Source organism: Tinamus guttatus, unplaced genomic scaffold, assembly GCF_059628265.1.
Source record: "Tinamus guttatus ecotype Peru unplaced genomic scaffold, ASM5962826v1 Tinamus_guttatus_pri_ptg000580l, whole genome shotgun sequence".
NCBI classification, from domain to species: Eukaryota; Metazoa; Chordata; class Aves; order Tinamiformes; family Tinamidae; genus Tinamus; species Tinamus guttatus.
Genome location: NW_028289114.1, coordinates 427,165 through 447,171, shown reverse-complemented (window position 1 = coordinate 447,171; position 20,007 = coordinate 427,165). Strand labels below are relative to the sequence as shown.

Genomic DNA, 20,007 nt, shown 5'->3' with positions numbered 1-20,007 from the left:
CTGCAAAAACTACATTTAATAAAAACAAGCCAAGTTAATCCCTTCCTTGAGGTCCTTTGGACTTACCTGCATCCTGCTACGGGTTTATAAGAGTTTCAAAAGCAAGGGCTGCTCTTAATCTCTAGCCTAGTGTCTAGTGCAAGGCAGAAAACAGCATGCATTTTAAAAAGCAAGTAGTGGGCAGAGCACCCTATGTGACACAAGCTGAACAAAATCAGTAACTTGGTGCCGTACTTTGCAAACTTCATCCCATCTTTTTCCTCCATTGCTTTCACAAACAGATCAGCTTGTACAGGTATCAGGCAGAGAAGTGCCTAAATGGCACAGGGAAAAAATGAATTTTAAGTCATGCTAGTAAAGATCTCAGTCAAAACAGGCCAGCATTCAGTGTAAAGAAATAGGACTGTGAGCAGTTCCCAGGTCCTACGGATTGTGTTTTATCTTTCCAAATTAATGCATCTCCCCAATAACTGTACATTTGTTTCCTGTATGGAGTCCATTAACAGCTGGGTCATACTTCAAGTCCTAGAGTTTACAGCATATACAGGGGAAATTATTTTTCAGATGATCTCTGGCCCTACTTCTCTGTAGATATTCGGAACCACCCACATAGCCTACACCCAGCCACGGGCCAGGCTGCGTAATGCGCTCTGAGCCGTATTTTTAAACTGCCCACGTATACGCAAGAGGTTTTCCAGTAAGCGAGATATTGCTAGTGGTCTGCCCCAATTTTAAAGAGAAACCAGCAACATGAAATATTGTTGAACTGGACTTGTCCAATTTTTTTCCTCTGAAACAAAGCGGAGAAGAAATACGCCACTTCCAAGAAAAAACAGAAACACATATCCCAAACTCCAGCACGTTGGTTATTTACTGACTGCACAGCACAACATTAATTATCCAAATGTTCCTGTTCTCCAAAACATGCCATGCCCCCCTCTGCCTGTTAATTACACTGCAAACTCTCCCAGTTATTTGAAACCTCGATTATCCAAAATTCTCCACTGCTGCCCCATTATGTTTAGATAATTGAGGTTGCATGGAGCACACTTGCAGGCAGTTAGAGCAGCAAGCATTATCTTTCAGCTGATACAACTATCAATAGCAAGTGTACAGCATATACGACAATGGCTTTATTGTGCATATGGAGGGAGATAGAGATGAGATATAGTTCCGGGAGGCAGTTTGTCTAGTGGTTACAGTACAGAGTTGGGTGTCATGAGACCAGAGTTTTAATTACTACCTCTGCTACCGACTCTGTTACTCAGATAAACCACTTACTGTCTCTGCATGCCAGCATCCCAACCTGCAAAAAGGGCACCGTGACAATTACCCAGCTTTGTAAAGTGCTTTGATATCCTTTGATAAAAGGCTTTTTATACATAACTGCTGAGTATTACTGTCCACTTAATTGTATTTTTAAAACACTTTTGAAAGAAAGGATTGAAAAAATAGCTGAAAACTTGAGAGACAAAACTTCAGTTGGTGGGGACTGGCACAGAGCAGCGCTGATTGAGATCAGGCAGGACCTGGCCCTTTAAACGTAGCTTGCCAAATGTAACGTGACGAGGACGAACAAGCTGTACCTGCGCTCGGAACAGGCCACTCAATGCAGGCTCCTATTTATTAAGGCTGCAAAGTGTTTATGCCTTACCACAAACTGGCACCAATAGTCACTATTTAAACAAGAATAATACAGATTTCACTAAAGCAATAATTTGCTCACGTTCAGCGTGCCAGAATCATCGTGTGCAGAGAGTCCCAGAACTTTTGCATCTGAGACTCGGCATTCAAATGCATCCTCCTCACGCTGCATGCCACCCCGGGCAGGGTGCCAGCACCAGGGAGCACATCCTAAAAAAAACGCTGTGGTACCATTAATGTTTGCACCATGTAAAATGCACAAAGATAATAGAGGATAAACGTCTTCAAATAACGATAAGGCTCCTGATTGCAGCTGAGTGACTACACAAGCTATCTATACAAAGCTGTAACTTCAAGCACAGTACACCCGGATATACTGCAAACATATTTGTAATCACCAGCCACCAAATTCCTTAAGAGCAGACAGAATACAACCCTGTGAGGTAAGGAGATGGCACCTGAGCACTCTGCTATCTTCCTGCTTTGTCTTATAAGCATCTCAAATTCTGTTCTAAGGCTTTTTCCATGTGGTGATTTCTGCAAATCACCCTTCCTCCATGGAGTGCTGAGGTGAAGGAAAAAATCCTGCGCTCGCTTAAAGCCTTTTATTTCTCTTGTAACATGGACATCTTGGAGAGCAGATTAGCCAAAGGAGAAAAAATAAAAAGCAAACGGTATTACTGGTGACCTAATCCTTCCTCTCAGAAAAAGAAAGGGGAAAGAAAGCCTCTTGTGATCTCCAAGGAGGAACCTGCCTTGTAAACTAGTCTGCTGTTTGAAACGGAAACAAGAATGTGAATCCTGATACTGAGAGGCTACCAAAGCAGGGAACAGCTTAACAGACCTGAGATTTTCGTTTCAGTGCAACACAGGGTATTACACTACGGTCCTGTCTATGTTAGAAAAACAGGCAGGGAAAACTTAACAGGTTATAAGATCCTTTGGACACAAAGACATCCAAATGTGGTTATTTTTATACAGTAGGCAGGACCGTAATCTGCGTCCAAGTTTATAAACTGTGGGCTTGTAGTTCATTAAAAGGATTCTGTTACTAACTCCTCTCTCGTAGCTTATTGGAACCAACCCCCATGACATACATTTACAGCCCTTTCAAACCTGCCCCTCTATAAAACCAGGAATGCTGCCCCTGCCCCCTCCTCCCCTTAGGGAATGGGGGCAATCAGTGTTAGATTAACTAAATATTTGAAGAAGGGAACCATTTTTACTGGCAAACACTATTTGGAATAAAAGCTCATACTTCCTAAAGTGCTCAGATAATAGAACATGAAGACAGACACCTTTGCTGCCACTGTCCATCTCTGACAGGTAAGGGATTGAAACCTCTTGATTTTGATCCCGCTCAACATACATTTGATCCCACACAGCCCCCTTTACTGGGCCAGGGCAGATAACCGGCCCATTAAGGCCAGTCTTGTGTCCAGCTTCACTCACCTAAAACATTCCTATTAGCTGATCTACCAGACAAACTTCCCTTCCCTTCCTGCATGCGAATACCCATGACCAGAGCGCCGCTCCCTCCGCTTTGAGCTGCTCAGAAGTGTTGAGCAGGATGGGTTTTTGGTAACGCCTTCAAACTTCCAGGTTCAATTCTACACAAATACTTGGAAGGTCTCCTCAGAGCACTGCCGTGGCATCGCTTCCATTCCTCTGCCGTGTGGAGACAAGCACTGCTGGTCCAGACACACAGACACAACCGTCACGAAGAGCTCCCAGAAACACTCCATGCCTCTGTGCTCCCCGGGAGAAAAATGCTAGAGAAAATGTAAACTGTGGGGAACATATTAAAAAAAAAGTCACTGTGGCTCCAGCTAATTCATTCTTTAAATTCCAGGTAATACCTTTAGACCTCTTTTTTGGCATACTTCCCCAACTCTTACCCAAATATCTGATCTCCATGGTGGCAGATACCATTCTGATAGGAAAGCAGAAATTCCTTCCTGACCCAGCATATTACGTCATGCCTCTGAAATGCAGTATCAAACCCAATCCAGCTACCTGTCCATCTCAAAACTGCCTATCAATTAGCATTAGACACTAATTTGATTAAATCAGTATGTTGAAATTTTATTTGATTCCACCTAAGGACTGTAATTCCCCCTGCGTGTTCTCTGTAACCCACTAATTTTCCAATGGAATGGGAAACACAGGTTGGGATTTGGAGGCTATTTCTTCTACTTGTTAACATGTGAGCTTAAAACCGCAGTAAAAAATAAATCCATACAACTTTATAGAATGAGATTTGCCAGTTTAAGAGAAAACGGCTTTTTTACAGAACAACCCAGATGGAAAAAAATGTATACATTTAACTCTGAAACCTGAAGTGTTCTTTGAGGGAAAACGAATACGTTTTAGCCTTAAAGGGATCACAGACTGCAATTATATAATTCTTGTCAACTGATGTTAAAGATAGGCTGGAAAGAATGTATGCTGAGGCCCTGCAATAAAACGAGCTCCTTTACTCCTTTCAAATGTTTGCAAGCCTTGGAGGTTATCCAAAGGTCGAATACAGGAAAAGTCTTGGTGAACAGAAAACATAATCATGAGCTTTTTTAATATGGGCTCTTTTTGTAATAAAATAAAATTATTGTAAGGGAGGGGAGGGCGGGCTCTGTCTCCTCAGATCTAGAGCCAGGGGGGCTGAGTTTTAATCAGACGCTGCTGTTCTGCCCTCCTCTCTGCGTCCCAGCCTGTCGCTGCACGGAGGAGCCCACGGCGCTCGCCCCGGTGCCGCGACGCAGAGCCTGGCGCTGGGAGCCTCCCGTGGCCTCGGTCCCAACAGAGACACGGAGGGAGGTGTCCCCCGGGCGCCACCTCAGCGCGGGGCAGCGCCGAGCCCTCCCGCCTCACGCTTACCTCAGCGGCTCGTGTCCAACAGCCCCGTCGTGCAGAGCGGCGCCGTGGAGCGCTGCATCCGCCACCACGGCGGAGCCGCTGCTGGGTGCACCAACAGCTGCTCCGTTTCTCACAGGAACACCAGGAGAAGCAGCGAGCAGGAGGTGATGGATATGGAGAATATCATATCCAGCTGCAGCAGTGCTGGACGTTAGGAAACTCATTACTCACATGGATCTCCGGCAGAATCCAGGGCTGCAGTCTCTTAGCAAAAGTGCTGTAGTGCTAAGTGCTATTTCATGATCGTCTATGGTTAGGAAGCTGATTTTTCCCCTGGAGTACTTGATGACATTGACTGGCTATCTCACCTGGATAGCAAGAAATCAGGAAGGCATCATCGTATCACCTAAATTTGGCTCACAAGTTTTCTATCCAACTACTGTTTTGACTTCCCTTCCACCTTTTCAGCTGTTAAGTGCAAATCTGAAGCTGCAAACCAAGAATATTTGGGAGGAATTCATGAAGCAGTCATTTATTGCAGGCATCAGGTGCTTCTAAGTCATGATCATCCTTTACAGGAAAATCTGGGAGAAGCACATGGAGACTGGCTTTGTTCTAATCCCACACCCTCTCTGACACTTCATAACCATTTGCTTCTTGTGGTGACTCCTCCATCATCCAGCTCTTACTACCCACACGTTCACCTATTCCTGTAGGCTGAAAGAATCATCTTCCAACAAACTACATTTTTTTTCTTCCTCTCAGACAACAGAGGCCTGATTTCAGGATCAGGCTGCACTGCTTGAGGACACGTTTACTTTCACAAGTCTGTCAACATTTTGAAGATGTTTTTCCCATTTTTCTACTTCCTTGAAATTTTCTTTTTCTGCATCACGATTATCTGGAAGGAGAAACCTTTCTTATTCCCTTTTCCAAATGAGTACCCAGAATTAGAGAAAATACCTACCTCTCCATCTACGTGAGAAACTTATTTCAGAACTGAAGCTACCTGGGTGGAACGCCAAATACATCTGCCCCATTTGGATGTAACTTACATTAGCAGTGCTCCCATCGACCATCCATGAAGGCGTGAATCCATGTTTGGAGTACTTCTTCTGATATCACTTCAGGCCAGCAACACATTTTCCAACTTCAGCTCTTGCTCATCAACTTTTTCTGTTCCCTGAGCTTACAAGAGGGTGTAGGGAGCTGTAATTTCATAAAGACACGAGACAATAGCTTTCCAAAGACTTGTGACGCTATTGTGTGTGGAATATGGCATATCTTTATTTTTAACAGTATAGGCACTCAAAAAAGGGATGCACTTGGCAGCCCAATTGCACTCCAGGACCAGTCAATAGCACTGGCAGGGTACAAAACACCCCGTTAGACGTGCCAGCTCCATTTCATTTTACCTCACCCTCTTTTACCCATTCCTTCTCCTCCTGTTGAGAGCTGTTCCTTGGCTTTAACCGTGAGCTCCTCCTCTTCTCTTTTAGCTGAAAAATCAACAGAATAAATACATGAGCAATTTTATGAAATCACTGGAAATAAGCTGCTGATATTTGAAAATAAAGGCCCCTATTCACACTCTGTTTTGGTGTGTGCCTAAATCCAGCTATCTCTAGCAGGCTTAAACACACGTTTAAACACAGATTGAAGGGCCCTTTCTGAATGGAATCTATTTGCCCAAATTGGGGGATATATTACAAGGAGACAGCCTACAGAAACAGCATGCACTCAGGACAGCAGAGGGGCCCAGGAAACAGGGAGAGCAGCAAGCTGACCCTGCAAACCCCAAATGAAATCAGAGACTAGGGAGATGAGATCCAGATTTTCCAGTGTGCAGTCCTGAACGCAGAAGGTGGATGCTCAGTGGTGCTGCAGGCAGCCAGCTTTTCAAATGAGCTCCACACATGGGAACAAATATGTCCAAAGGCCTCATACCCCATGGGGAGCTGCTGGGTGCTGAACACATATGAAAATCTGGCTCTCAGAGTGGGCACTGAGCCCTGGCAAATCTGACTCCCAGCCCTGCTGAAAATCTGTCACCACATCGTCAATGTTAAAAGACAGGTTTTTCAAATGGGAAAAGTGCATTTATCACCCTCAGCAAACTCACGAACAGCACAAGGCATAATTGCTCAAATGTCAAATAAAAATTCTCGTCCGAGTAAACACCAAGTGTAGACCTTTTTTGATCCCCAAATATGAACGCTTTAGAACAGGATGAGCATGTGGCCAGCGGGGCTGTAATGGAGAGTGCTTTGTATCCTTAACTCTACCAGGCGTGATAAAGTGCCCGCTATCATGAAAAAAAAAACCCATCTGAAAGACAGAGGGAAACCAGATGGGGAAAGAACACAAACTCTCAGCAGGAATCTCAGTTTTTTTTTTTTTTTCTTGATTGCTTTCAAATTTTCCAAAATAAAGATCTCGCCTAGAGCTGGAGGCAAAGCAGGAATATAATCCCATCCACCTGAGGCATTCAGAGGGCAAGGTTGAAAGGCCAGATTTCTTGTGATGATCTGTGAAAGTGAGCAAAGGGGAGCATGCATCCACGGCCTGGTTCCCCGCAGCAGCAAGCCAAGGCTGTGAGGGTCTCTACCTCAGCTAATGCTGATTGCAACACCTTAGGAACTTCTGTGTTTGCTATCCTTTCTGCTGCTCTGGCAACTGCTTCATCATCTCTCTCTTCTTGCAGGTCTTCTGATGCTTCCACCACTATCGCTGCTGCCTCTCCAGGCTCCACCTGCCCTGCTGCTGCTCTTTCGGGGCTGATCGCCTCTCCACAGGGATCTGCTCCTTTGGCATTTTCCATCTTCCCTGCTGCTTCCACCTCGGCTTGCGATGCTGCGGCATCCTGAGCTGCTCCACCTGGTGCTGTGACAGCCAGGGCTTCCATTCTCCCCGCAAGGTCACCGATGCCCAGTTTAACGGGATGACTCTTCTCAGTGGACAGCGTAGGTCTGCAGAGCCCGAGAGCTGGTCTGGATCCTGCTGGTAGAAGACACAAAAAACAAGCAGGATAGAGAGAACAAGCACATTTCCTAGCACCATTACAGGTGGTTTGGTGTGAGGACCTGGAAATGAGGCAGCCAGCACAGATTGCTTTTTAACTATCTGTTGTTTTTTCTTCTTCTGACCTGCAAAGGTTGCTGCAGTCCTATGATCCCCATACACAGCAAGGCTGTTCTGTTTCAAAATCCTTGCTGTCACATTAATTAAGTCTTAAATTGGGATGTTCCTCCCAATACAGTGAAAACTCCATCAGCCCAGGGAAGTGAAACTTTGATGATCAAATGATCATTTCTGGTAAATACATCAAGACACTGTTATACTACATTTGTAACATTGTCATATATATTAATTTTTCATTACAAAGATCCTCTACCAAACGTATTTTTACTGTCAGGTCAGACTGCAGTGAAAGAAACTTTGAGAGAAGTCACAACAGAGATGCTCCTCAGCCTCAGAAGTCAGCAGAAGCCAGCGAGGTGATTCTTGATGGAATAAGCTGTACGAATTCAGAGTTCAGAAGTCAGATACAACCATCGGGTCTGTTCATACCCACCGCTCCAGGTAAAGAATCACCATGTGATTCATCACCCTCTGTTTTGTTTCTTCTTTCCCATGCAGACCAGCACACGCGGCTGATCAGCCAACAGTTAACTTTTGGGCATGTGATTATGCTGATATAAAGGGGTTGCTGTGGCATGGGAGGCATCCTCGCACTCAGAGCAATCCAGGCAACACAGCACCAGGGCTTGGCCCAGCTCTCAGATCGTGGGTTCAGCCCCTCAGGCCGTCTCAAGAAAGAAACACTTGTCAGATGTGCTAAGGAACTGTGATCCGGGGGAGCCCAATGCAGGCTCGGTGGGACAGCGCGAGCTGCTCCCAGCTCACACGTGCACCACAACCCAGCACCAGGGACCTCGGGGCAGGCCTATGAAACAGCGATGACACCGCACTTCAGTGCCATTATCATCCGTGACTGAAGAACTAAGTGGAGACAAGAGAAAAAAAAACAAGCAAAAAGCTGTAAAAGGACAAGCTGGAATAAACAAGAGGTGCCAGGGCAGGAGAAGGGGAAAAGGATGGAAGAGAGCAAAGGGAAAAGGAGAACTGAGAAAAAAGAGGGAAGAAAACCTGGAGGAGAGGAAAGAGGGGCGCAGACCTTCATTGCTAAGGGAAGGACAACTGTGCTCAACAGCAGCACTCAAGGAGGAGACCCACAGGGCCCAGAGGCACCTGAAGCACCCTGGCCCGCACACCTACATCCTGTGGACACAAGTCATTCACTCGCTTATGCCGCTGAACAAGCTACCTGCATATCTGCTTCATTAAATAGTAACCCCGTGGGTCTGCTGACAACAACATACTTCTCTCTCCTTTGGTAATTAGCCCTGAAGGCTGGTCACGCTCACTGGCCATGAAACGCTGCAACAAGCAGCCTTTTCATGCCACAGGCTTTACCTTTGTCCCTGTCTGTTCCCATGAGGCAGGTAAGGAGGGCGCGATGCCGGCCGACACCAGCGCTCCTCAGCCCCCGGCCGGCCGAGGTGCGGGCAGACGTCCCTCAACAGGGCCGATACGAGCTCGCCAGCAGGGCCGGCCTCGCACCACGGACAGCGGGAGCCTCCGGCCTCTTCCTTCTGCTCAAGAAAGACAAGGCCAGAAGGGCTGCAGCTCGCGGCTAGGCCGCTCGCCGCAGCTGGACCTGCTGGGAAGAGGAGGGGTCTTACGAGGCTCCAGAGATACAGGAGAGGAAGCGCAGGTTTTTGTTTAAGGAACTGAAGACTCTGCACAAGCCTGGGCACACTGTGTGCTTTGCAAACCTCGCCTGAGCTGTGAATGTCTTGGCTTAATTTATGCCACCAAGGACAGGACTTGTCTCCCCACTGTATGGGCCAAGCGTGGTAAGGCTCTGGTCCCAATTAGCAGTATTCTCATAAAAGCAATAAAAAAACCCAAATCTATTTCCACCAAAGAACCCATGAAAACCTTCAAAATGTGTCTTGAGTTAAGCTAAAGCTGATGTGAACTCCGTGTAAGATATTAAAATGGCCTTTTAAAATTACTCTCCTTGTCCAAAATCAAAGGAGAAGGGAGGTTAGTAAAACTCAGCTCCTTCAAAGATGTTAGAAGCCTGAACCAAAGGACACTCAATCCAAAGCTCTAGCTTTATCATCACATTTCACTCCCACAATATTCTGGAGATAAATTTCAGGCATCCCAGCAACTACAGCAATGGGAAAGATTAAAAGTGAACACATATATAATAATTCGTGTTGTTCCAGTGTTAAGACCACAAACCTGGGAACAAAACTTCTGCTGTACCCTGACTTGAACTATGGCCTTGTGTAAGACGCACCTCTCTCAGCTTGGTGTCCCTCATCTATAACACTCCGCAGTGCAGTGACTGGGAAATAGCAAAAGTTACTGCTCATTTTATACTGTCTGAGGCTTGGTCACTGTAAATTTCTTTTTTTTTTTTTTTTTCAAGAGCTTGATATCTGCAGCTCATGCAGTATGTACACATTAGCATTTTCAACCACATTTACATGGGGACCAACTTGATCTCATAACCTTCAATTCAACCTCATAAATTGCCCCTGAAGCACCAGGGTATTACCCCGCTCTCCCCAAGAGAGCAAGCGGGCAGACTCTTGGTTGAAACAACCATCACTCAGCTGCACTGAAGGTCCCAAATCCACTGCCTTCCCACCCAGAGCACTGAATGCTCCAGGTCTGAACACCAAGAGCATTTGCAGCCTCACCTACCTCTTGTGAGCAGTCCTGTTCCTTGCTCAAAACTGTGCAATCTTCACGCCTCCCACTCGTAGAGACTCCCTCTGTCCCGTCTGCTTTCTACTCTGCAGCAATTTCATTCACTTAGGGAAATTATTTGCGAGGCCCCTTGTTAAAATCTCTCCCACCACTTGGCAGTTGTTGTAGTTTGCCCCCAGACCATTTGTTTATGTCTGACTAATGCTCATTGCTTCAAAATGAGTTTGAACCTAATGCTGCGTCTCCCAATTAAATGTTTGATGGAATGACATCAAAACCAAAACAGACAGAAAAAATTATTTCCTTTTGATAGGCTATGTTGCACAGAACTTGCTGTTATAAGACTCTGGTTGCTTCGAATTTTGTCAGACTTTAATCTTTTGAATTAAAGCTTTTCATGCTGATTATCTGCCACGGTTGGAATTTGGGGTGAAATCTCAGCTAAAGTAGTTAATTCACTACAAGAAAATTTCTTTTTTCCAACTTTTAAAAATATATACAAACATTTCTTGCAAGTGTTCACTTGAAAAGCCTCAGTGCTGTACACTAGAACACTGATTTGAAATTTGGCAGGAAGGTCACAATAGTGCCACAGAATATATATATTTTACAATATTTTGGAGAGTGGTACATATTTGGCTAAGCTTTGATCCCCTGAAAAAACCCAGTTTACATATCTTCTGTAGAGATTTGTGATAGTTTGGCCACTAAAATATTTTTCAAAGTCCTGGCTTCACAATCTGAATATTCTTTTTGTATAGTTTGGTTTTCTTTAATATAATCTATAAAAATAGCCAGTGACCTTTAGTGACATCTTAACGAGCTCTCAGTTTCCTTCCATGGTTTGAAGACTTAAACAATAGCCCCAAAGAAATGACTCATTACTACACACATATGTAGTCAATGCCTGGGAAACTGCTGGCTGCCGGTCAGCGGGAACAAGAAGGAGATTCACACAGTTCCAAAGTGAGGTGGGTTTGGGCAATTTGGGGATTTATGCTTGAAAGACCTAAAATTCAGCGAGCCAACTTCCCCCACTGGTGCTGCACACTCCAAGCCAGGTGCAGGGAGGGGATATCCACATGTCTGGGGGGAAGATGAGAGGAAGAAAAACGCCGTGGTGCCAGGGGACTTGGTGTCCTCCATGCTCACTGAGCTCTTGTCATAACCCCTGCCATGCCCCGAGCCTCCTGCCTTCTTAGCACAGGCTAAGTCTTTCAGTAGAGGATTTACCTTCCAAAACAGCATCTTCATATAAGCTGGGCAAGAGCAGTCAATTACCTTTATTCTTAAAGGAGGAGGAAAATTTCAGAACCCTATCAGGCAGCGTTCACTTGACACCGACTTTTAACACGTGCCCTGTAACCTCAGCCAGAAAAAACCCTTCAGCAGCTCAGCTGGCAGAACTGTTGCCTTTAGACCACAAGTAACATGCTTGAAATCCCAGAGAGGAAATATGCAGGTTTCTAAACAACTCGGGATTCTGGAAGTAGGGTCAGCCTGTTGGCTGACAGGCACAATATGACAACTGCTAGTGTTCAAGGAAAGCAGACTGTAGTCAAGTGAGTTATGTGGTGGCTCCAAAATCCCTGTCTCCCAAGAACTTCTTTTCTATATACCTGCCAAAGCTATTTACCCAGCATAGCTATAGCACTTGGGTCATAAAACAATACCGATGGCAATGCCCGGAGAACTCTGAGCACCTATTGTAGAATCACTGAATTCCTCCTTTGATCACCATGGTCAGAAATATCTGATTTTTATCACTCTTTAATAGCTCCCAATCAACTTTAAGAAGTTACCACAATGCTTATGGTGGAACCTTTGTCAGGCCAGGGTAATCATTGACAAAACCAGAACAGCAGATCGCACTAGCTCAGCACTGTCAGCCACATGTGACCTTCTCCATGGACTCGCTACCTCAGGGACAGCGTTTTGGCTTTCACACTGAGGATTGCTCTGCCCGTGTCAGAGCAGGAAAGGCTGTCAAATGTGAAGGACACTTTCTGAATTTCCCGCAAGAACCTGCAGAGATCGAAAGGGAAGAAAAGTTGAAGCACACTTGAGTCATTTCTGGAGGAAACACATTCCTGGGCATAAAGTAGGAGCTTTCACGTCCATACGTTGGGACTAGCTCAATTCAGAGGAAACAAAGCTTTCCCGCTCCTATGACGCAAAGACTCTTCCTCACAATAATGTCACCCTTCATCCATGTCTCAAGTGATGCTTAAAAATAATCTATAAATGTTTCGTTGCAGTTGTTACAACCTAGAGATAAAGGTACCCACTAGTGCTTTTCCAGAGATGGGCTAATTGGTACATCCCTAACTACACCCTGGGCGACTGTTCACTTAGTGATTTGTGCTGAAAGCTGCTGCTTGTTTCAGACTGAAGGACTCAGGCTGCCTCAGAGTTTGCCTCAGTTTTCCCGCTATTCCAGTTTCTCTAATAAAAGATACCAGCTCTACCGAAAAGCCTCGTACGAGCAATGCATCTTCCCTGATTCCAATTAGCTGTCAGTCAAAAGGAAACAAAAAGCCACTACTCTGATACACACTTCTAAAAACAAAATGGTCAAAACAGAGTCATTTGGATGAGGTTGACAAATGCCAAAACATTACAGCAGTTAATTACTTCACAAATTTCAGTTCTCTATATGCTGATGGGTGGTTTGCAAGAGGATTTCCTATCTTCGAAAACTCCAGAGAAACTTCCAAGAACTAAAAATGCTGAAAGTGAGTTTTTGGGACTAGGCCCCCACAGACTTCTCCAGGAAAAGGAGACACAAACACACTTGACCACCTGCTCCAGTGGAAGAGAAGCATCATCGCTGTTTCAGGGGATGTAAAATTAGTGATGTTTACAGCTTAGTTGCATCAAATGTAACAAATCACACCAAGCAGCCAAGAACTCTCTTGTGCTGAGGAAGAATCAAATCTGCAGGTAGTAATTTAAGAGGGAACATTTTTAGGCAATCATAAATTATATAATTACATAATTAATCCACTATTTTTAGGTAGTAAAGATCTAATAATAATGCATATAATAACCCCTTTTATCCAACTCCTCAGTGTGGGATTCGGATGCTGTGTTCAGATAAGAACTTTTCTCTTTATTACCTAACTGGGGAGGAACACGGGGAATTTGGGGACTGAAGCAGCAGGCATCAGCTCCAGGCCATTTACTGGAGCTGATGGCCAGCTGCCTGCTGCATCTGCCGGCTCACAGGAGACTTCCTAAGGGTTAAAATATAGTTTGAAATTACAAGATTTGCATGTTCCTCAGGAGCAAGAACAAAGGCAAAATTCACATGTCTCTAAATGAAATACTTCAAACATGCAGGTTGACACAAGCAAAACCTAGGAAAGACTAAGCAAAAATCAAGGAGCGTATCCATTTCACTTTAGGCATCAGCTGTGTATCTGATGGCAGTGTCAGGTCTTTTCCTCTATATGTGCACACATTTGTGTCCCTCAATTACAGATCACAAACTCATTACTCCGGTTACTTCATCTTGTGCAGTTTTACTATAAGGACTTCATTCTCTGCTGCATTTTGGGAACTCTGCAGACTTTTGTTCTCCTACTGAAGCCAGCCATGCAGCCAAATGATTAAGCTAAATTCCCTTAAAGGAAAATCTTTGTTTAATATTTAGATGAAAACATTGAGCTGTAAAACATTAAAGTGTTATTTAATGACCATTATAGCAATGAGAGCCAGATGGAAGCCGCTCTGTGCTGTCCAAGCTCGGCTGCCCGGGAATGATGCTCCATATGACATAAGCCCTCTCCAGAGCACGGTCAACATCACAGAGCAGCTCCACAACGTCAGCCTGTTCGCCAGAGGTCAAGTCCCCAGCCCGGCATCCCACCAAAGAGAACACAGTCTCCTCTTGCTCTGGGGGGGACAGAGGGACCAAAACTCTCCTTCATTAAATGCTTAACAAAAGCAGCTTTATGTTGCATCAACCACTAAGTCGCCTGAGCCACTCACTGCATCAAAGTGCAGCAGCTTCCAGAGGTGCCTTTGGGCTCCATCTCTTCCCACTGAAGCCAGGAGGCATCTTGCTACATGGCAAATGGGAAAAGGCTTGGACTAACATGCTCTGTTTAGGAGCAAAGTCCACACAGAGCCTGCACAAGAAAAGAACAACTGAACCTTCCCACAAAGCTGCTGCCACTGAGGAGGAAAACAAGGTCTGTTTACTAGCAAGGCAATAAAACAACTCAGGAGTAATAAAGAATGAACACCCATTCTCCAAATAAAACCTTCATAATGAATCAATAATATATGGATGTACCAGGCATTTAATTTAGTCAGCTTTAATTACTGAAAAACCCACAGAAGCAAGTAGCCAGGGACACCTGAAAAGCTCTCCTCTAATCATTATACTGGATCAGAGAAGCAGAGTCACAAAAATTCAATCAATTCCCACTGGATTCTTAAAGGCAGCTCTAATCCAAATCCTACTATCTAATGAGAAATTATAGTTTTGAAGGAAAAAGATCCATCTCCCACCACGGAAGTTTCCTCCAGCATTTGAGCTGAGCCAAGTGCAGACGAAAGCTTGAACCTATGCCCAGCATGAACACCAAGAATTTAAACTTTTGAATTAGGACAATATAAAAGATGCCAATAGAAATTCCTTTCAAGTCCTCCTGCTGTATAAATCTTGTCCTGCTTCTCTTCCAGTGCAGCCGGAACCTGGGCAGTGCCAAATCCCAGGGGAGACCCCGCTCACAGTATCCCTGACACAAGCCAGGGAGCAGCTGAAGTTGCATTAAAAGGTGCGTGTAGGAACCCCAGATCAGAGAAACCCACCTCCACTTGCAGGTACTTTTGGATAAACATCCAGAAAAGCTCAAGGCTTTTCAGCAGTCACCCTCAAGCAAACCTGCATTTGCCAGTTGTCTCCATGGGTGGTAAGGTCTATAGCGCAGGCACCAGCACTTCCTACGTACTAGGAAAATGCCAGCAGCATCAATCCCTGAATCTAAATGGAGCCCGCGTCTCCTGCCACAGGAAAATAATATTATAATCCAGCTAGTCCTGACATAGCTTCATGACGACTCTCCCCTCACCCATCCACACTACGTCATTAAGGTCAAATTCAGCAAGATTTAACATGTGAAAAATAATTGTACATGGTACACCCAAATGATCAGAAACTACGAAACAAGACAAATAATCAAGTCAAAACTGATCAAAAACAAAACTGAAAAAACATAGCAAAAACTGATCCATATATCTCTCTCTCTTCCCTTAAGCATCAAAAGTTCTCCATTCAATTACCTGTTGCCTTCTCTAAGATTTAAGTTTAAAATAAAGTACTCCCAGAGCAGTGAACGGAGCACGGAAATGTCCTACCAGAAATCTGCTTTTGTCTAGGCATATCATACCTCATAAAAAATAATAATAATAAAAAAGAACTAAAAATCTTGTGACGACAAGCTAGGTTTGAGAACCTTAAGAGCTCAAAATCTCACTCTCTTCCCTTGCATTAAAGGGAGCAGCTTCACAAGAACTCAACCCATAGATTATCTTCAGGGTTGTTGTGATGTGACTATGAGACTTCCTCATCAGGCTGCCAGTGAGGAGGAAAAGAAAAGCTTTCTGAATCAGGCCCTTATCGTTTATACCACATTACAATCCAAAATGAAGAATTACTTGCTCTAGATTTGATAAAGCATCTTGAGATGCCACAGAAGTACCCAATTTTCAATAAAGACATTAAATCTAAGCTTCAAAAAAAAAAAAAAAAAAGGAATAATTACATCATTTTTTGCTTTGAGTTTTAATGTTAAAGTGTCAATTTATAAAACTAGGTGAACATCCACAATTCCTAAGCAGTCTGCAACTAATTAGACCCCTTTTGATCTTCCGTTTTGCCTAGAAGCTTGTTCAACAACTTTACACTAAACTCGAGGTTTTGACACACGAGTGGACTGGGGGAAGGGAGAGGCCAACAGGAGAGTCACCTCGGTGCGAGTGGCACGAGCGGAGCGGCGCCTTCCAGCCAGCAGATGGGCTCTTATTTGAGCCACCTGGATAGGGACGTGAGAGAGAATACGCACTAAGAAGTAAACTGCAAGTAGAGCTGGTACTAACGTTGTAGCATTGCATATATAATTGTGTGTAGGAATTATGGTTTTAGGAGGATATCAACACAGGAGAATAAACATCAAGGATCCAGGGCAACAAGATGAGTTTCTTTTTATTGCTTCTAAAGGAAAACTGGGCGCTGCCTTTGCAGGTGGGCAGTGATCTTGGAAAAGAGGATGAAGCGCAGAGAGAAGAGGGCCCTGCAGCTTCCCAGCTCTGCAGCATCCACCTGCATGGCTGCGGGATGTCCCCAGGGCCCTGGCGAGACAGGGACAGGCAGTGCTAGACACACGCTGCACCAGAACAGACCTTCAAGCCAGTTGACTCCATCTTAGGGCAGCAGAAGGGACTGAATAATCAATTACCTTCCAGCTCGCCCTCCCCTGAAGCTGAAGGGCTGACAATAAAATAGCTGTGTGGGCCAGATGACATGAAGTCACTATGACTTTTGCACGTGTCATTTCTGTTACCGCATTACGATCTCCTCCCTTTCTGTAACACGCTATTCTTGCCTCTAAGACCTCAATGCCTCCCAGGAGCTGAAGGCAGCAGTGTTAAGGGAATAGAGATCCTTGCTCTGTCCTGAAATGAAATAGTATTGTCAGGTCTAAAGAATCCGGGTCATTTGGCTCACACGCAAGACCCTGAGGACCAGGGAGTCAGACTGACCAAGGAATGACTTAGTCACTGCCTGGAAAAGTTTATTTCTGGAGCTAGAAGAGGATTTCTGTTCCATAACATTGCTTCATTCCTTGTAATAAAGCATAGAGAGGATGCAAGTCAGCTTTGAGTGACTTCAACTGTGCAGCAATGTGGAAACGGGCAGTGCAATGTGGAAGGGAAGGGCCTCTAGCAGCCGTTGGGCTTCCTGGGACCACGGGTGGGCAGGGTGGGCTAACAGCACGGGACCCTGCCGCACAGGAGCCCCTAAAGCCCCTCCACGATTGCAGGACACAGCAGTGACACTGCACAGGGGCTGACAAACAGCCAGCAGCAACAGAACCAGCCAAGGGGAAAGTCAACTCCTCTCCGTCCTTCCAGAGCAAAAGAGCTGGTACTGACATCTGCCCACCACAAGGCATCTGCGAGACGAGACCATTAGCTGTGTCAATCTCATCTCCAAAGGGCACAAATCTGGCACCTGGTCTAAACCTCAGTCCAGTGACAGTAACAGCCTCCATTCCTGCACTAGCATCACTTACTTGTGCTGATCTCCTGCCTCGTGGTGGGAACAGGGAGGGAAGGTCCTAGCTTACCCAATAACTCCATTTGTTTAAGATTCCTTGTTCAAATAAGCACAAACCTGCTGATTACAGCTCAGCCCCCGCGGAACTGTTGCAGCCTCCCCACATCAATGCGAGACAACCACGTAATCTAGAGCATCCCAACCTCCAGTCCTGGGCTGTGCTCCAGCTCCCTTGCCCCAGACACACGACCCCTGCGAAAGCCTTAATCACTGCATTCAATTTGCTGAAAATTTGGTTTTCCTCACCCAGTTCAGAGGCCATCCGGGCTTGCAATTTTACCTCCTTTTCTCTTTGCTCTCCTTGCAGCACATCAGCTGAATGGGACTTCAACCAAGGAAGGGCAGGAGGAAGTGATGGCAGACGGCACCTGCACAACAGCAGCAAGAGCTATTGCACCCCTTGTGCTATGCCTCGCAATATCAACGATTTCAGAGAAAACCACTTGCAAAGCTAAAAGCTTAATGTAGCAACAAAAATCAATAGTGTGCTCAGAAAGTCCCTTGATGCTGGAGACTTGGCAGCCTCCTTCAGGTAGACAGCAGCAGGGCACTCCTTGGTAAGGCAGCCCAGCGGGCCATTAGGGAGGGAAGCTGCTTTAATTTATTCTCCTTGTCATTCTAATATAGATCTTCCCTTTTCAGATGCTGTTTGTACCTTCATATTGTGATTTGGGTGCATAAATAGCATGACTGCTAAAAGCTAGGATCAATATGTCTTGTATTCCCTTTCAGATGCCAGGCAAAGAGAGCACAGTAAAAAGGAGATGGCCAAATGCCATAGAGGCATAAAGAGCAAGTTCCTTGACACTGCAGCTTTACCATTTAAAGTACAAGTCCAAATATGCACTCAAAGTTAGCTAAATAAGTATAAAAACAATTACTAGTCACATTTGCATTCCTAGAACATCCCTCTGCAAATAAATTCAAGCTTTTACCAAATGTTAATAATTCATCATGTATCATTACTAACAATACTGGTAGATAGTGCTGGGTAGAGGCAGTGACTAAGCCGAGGCGGCCGCGGGAGCACAGAGCCGGGGTCAGAGCGAAGCAGCTCCTGCCCGCGCGGCCTCCGTCTGTCCCTCCCAGGGCTCCGGGGTCTCCAGGCAACTGGGAAGTGCTGCTGTTTTACCTGGAACTACCACAGCCAAAACAGGAGCTGGTACAATCATAAAAGCACCTTCTGCTTGCACACACAAATGCTGATCCAAGGAACAAATGAAGGCAAGGGAAGTTTTTAAGGTATCGCTACCTATCAGTGTTTAATTTTGTCTGCATGTGCTAATTACATTTGAGGGAATTTGTGTATTCTGGGGAAATTCCAGACACTGGAGTGATGCTCATGACCCCTGCTTGCAGGCACGAGTAAAGGGTTAGGGTGCAGGGGCTACCTCGGGGTGCCCTAGCGTGTCCCTGCACCCAGGATCCTTCCCCCTTTCCCAGAGGAGAGGGTGCAGAAGGTGCCACAAGCCTTTTCTACAGCTCGTGCTCCTGATAGAAGACATATGCGGTTCTTAATTTGGCATTGCTCAACCTAAGGGGCAGAGATACTAGCTAGCTAGATACTAGCTACTCAACAAGCACATGCAACCCGACCAAAACACACTGCTGTTTATGCTTTGCAGTAACACTTTTGCTCAAGCAAAAGCACACATAAGTCCTTTGGCAAAAGCACATCTCATATTTCAAAACACTTCACTGTCACTCATATGCTTTAAAATACTTAGCGCTATTTGTTCCATCTCTTAACGTTCCTGTAGAGTAAACCAGATTTCCTGCTAGAAAACCAAGTAACTTGCCTAAGATTATAGAGGAATGTTGCCTGAACCAAAATAACAACTAACATCTCATCCCTATCCCTCAGCGTGTCTTCCGCCAGAGCATGAGGCTCCACTCCTTCCACTTCAGCACACGGCTTTTATCCATTGCTTATTCCTCCTACTTCCTCTCACAAAATTCACATAAATCTGGGCAGTGCTAACTGAGCTCCTGCAAAGCGAAAGGTGGCAGAAAGGAGTCCTGAAAAAGGGAAGGTGACAGAAAGGAGTCCTGAAAAAGGGAAGGTGACAGAAAGGAGACCTGAAAAAAGGGAAGGTGGCAGCAGGGAGTCCTGCACAGTCATTCACCCCCCGGCTCCGGCGGGCAGGGCGCTGTGTTGCCACGTGTCCCTCGGGCCGTGCTCAGTCCTCTTGCAGTGACGCAGCCAGGAGGGCGCCCACCGTTTCCCAGAAAGGGATTTCTGCAACTCCACGGTCCTCCCTGACGTGTGGGAGAGCAGCTGTGTTAGTGTCCAGGGAGGGGGCTGCTGTGCTCTTTCTGCTGGCCTTGATGCAGTCCCTCAGCCCTTCCACCCATCAGCTGGAGCTGAGACA

At 45.4% G+C, this 20,007-nt stretch overlaps 1 protein-coding gene across 1 annotated transcript in view; it reads right to left on the bottom strand.

The window, feature by feature from the left end:
• Positions 1-5,623: 5,623 nt before the first annotated feature.
• LOC148592484 (uncharacterized) overlaps positions 5,624-20,007 on the bottom strand; it is a 56,040-nt gene continuing 41,656 nt past the window's right edge. Inside the window, exons 2-5 of the mRNA XM_088534621.1 lie at positions 17,882-17,960; positions 7,106-7,494; positions 5,913-5,996; positions 5,624-5,680 (exon numbers count right to left, since the gene is read on the bottom strand). Of these exons, the coding sequence (XP_088390747.1) occupies positions 5,624-5,680; positions 5,913-5,996; positions 7,106-7,494; positions 17,882-17,960 (609 nt within the window). The remainder of the gene's footprint in view (positions 5,681-5,912; positions 5,997-7,105; positions 7,495-17,881; positions 17,961-20,007) is intronic.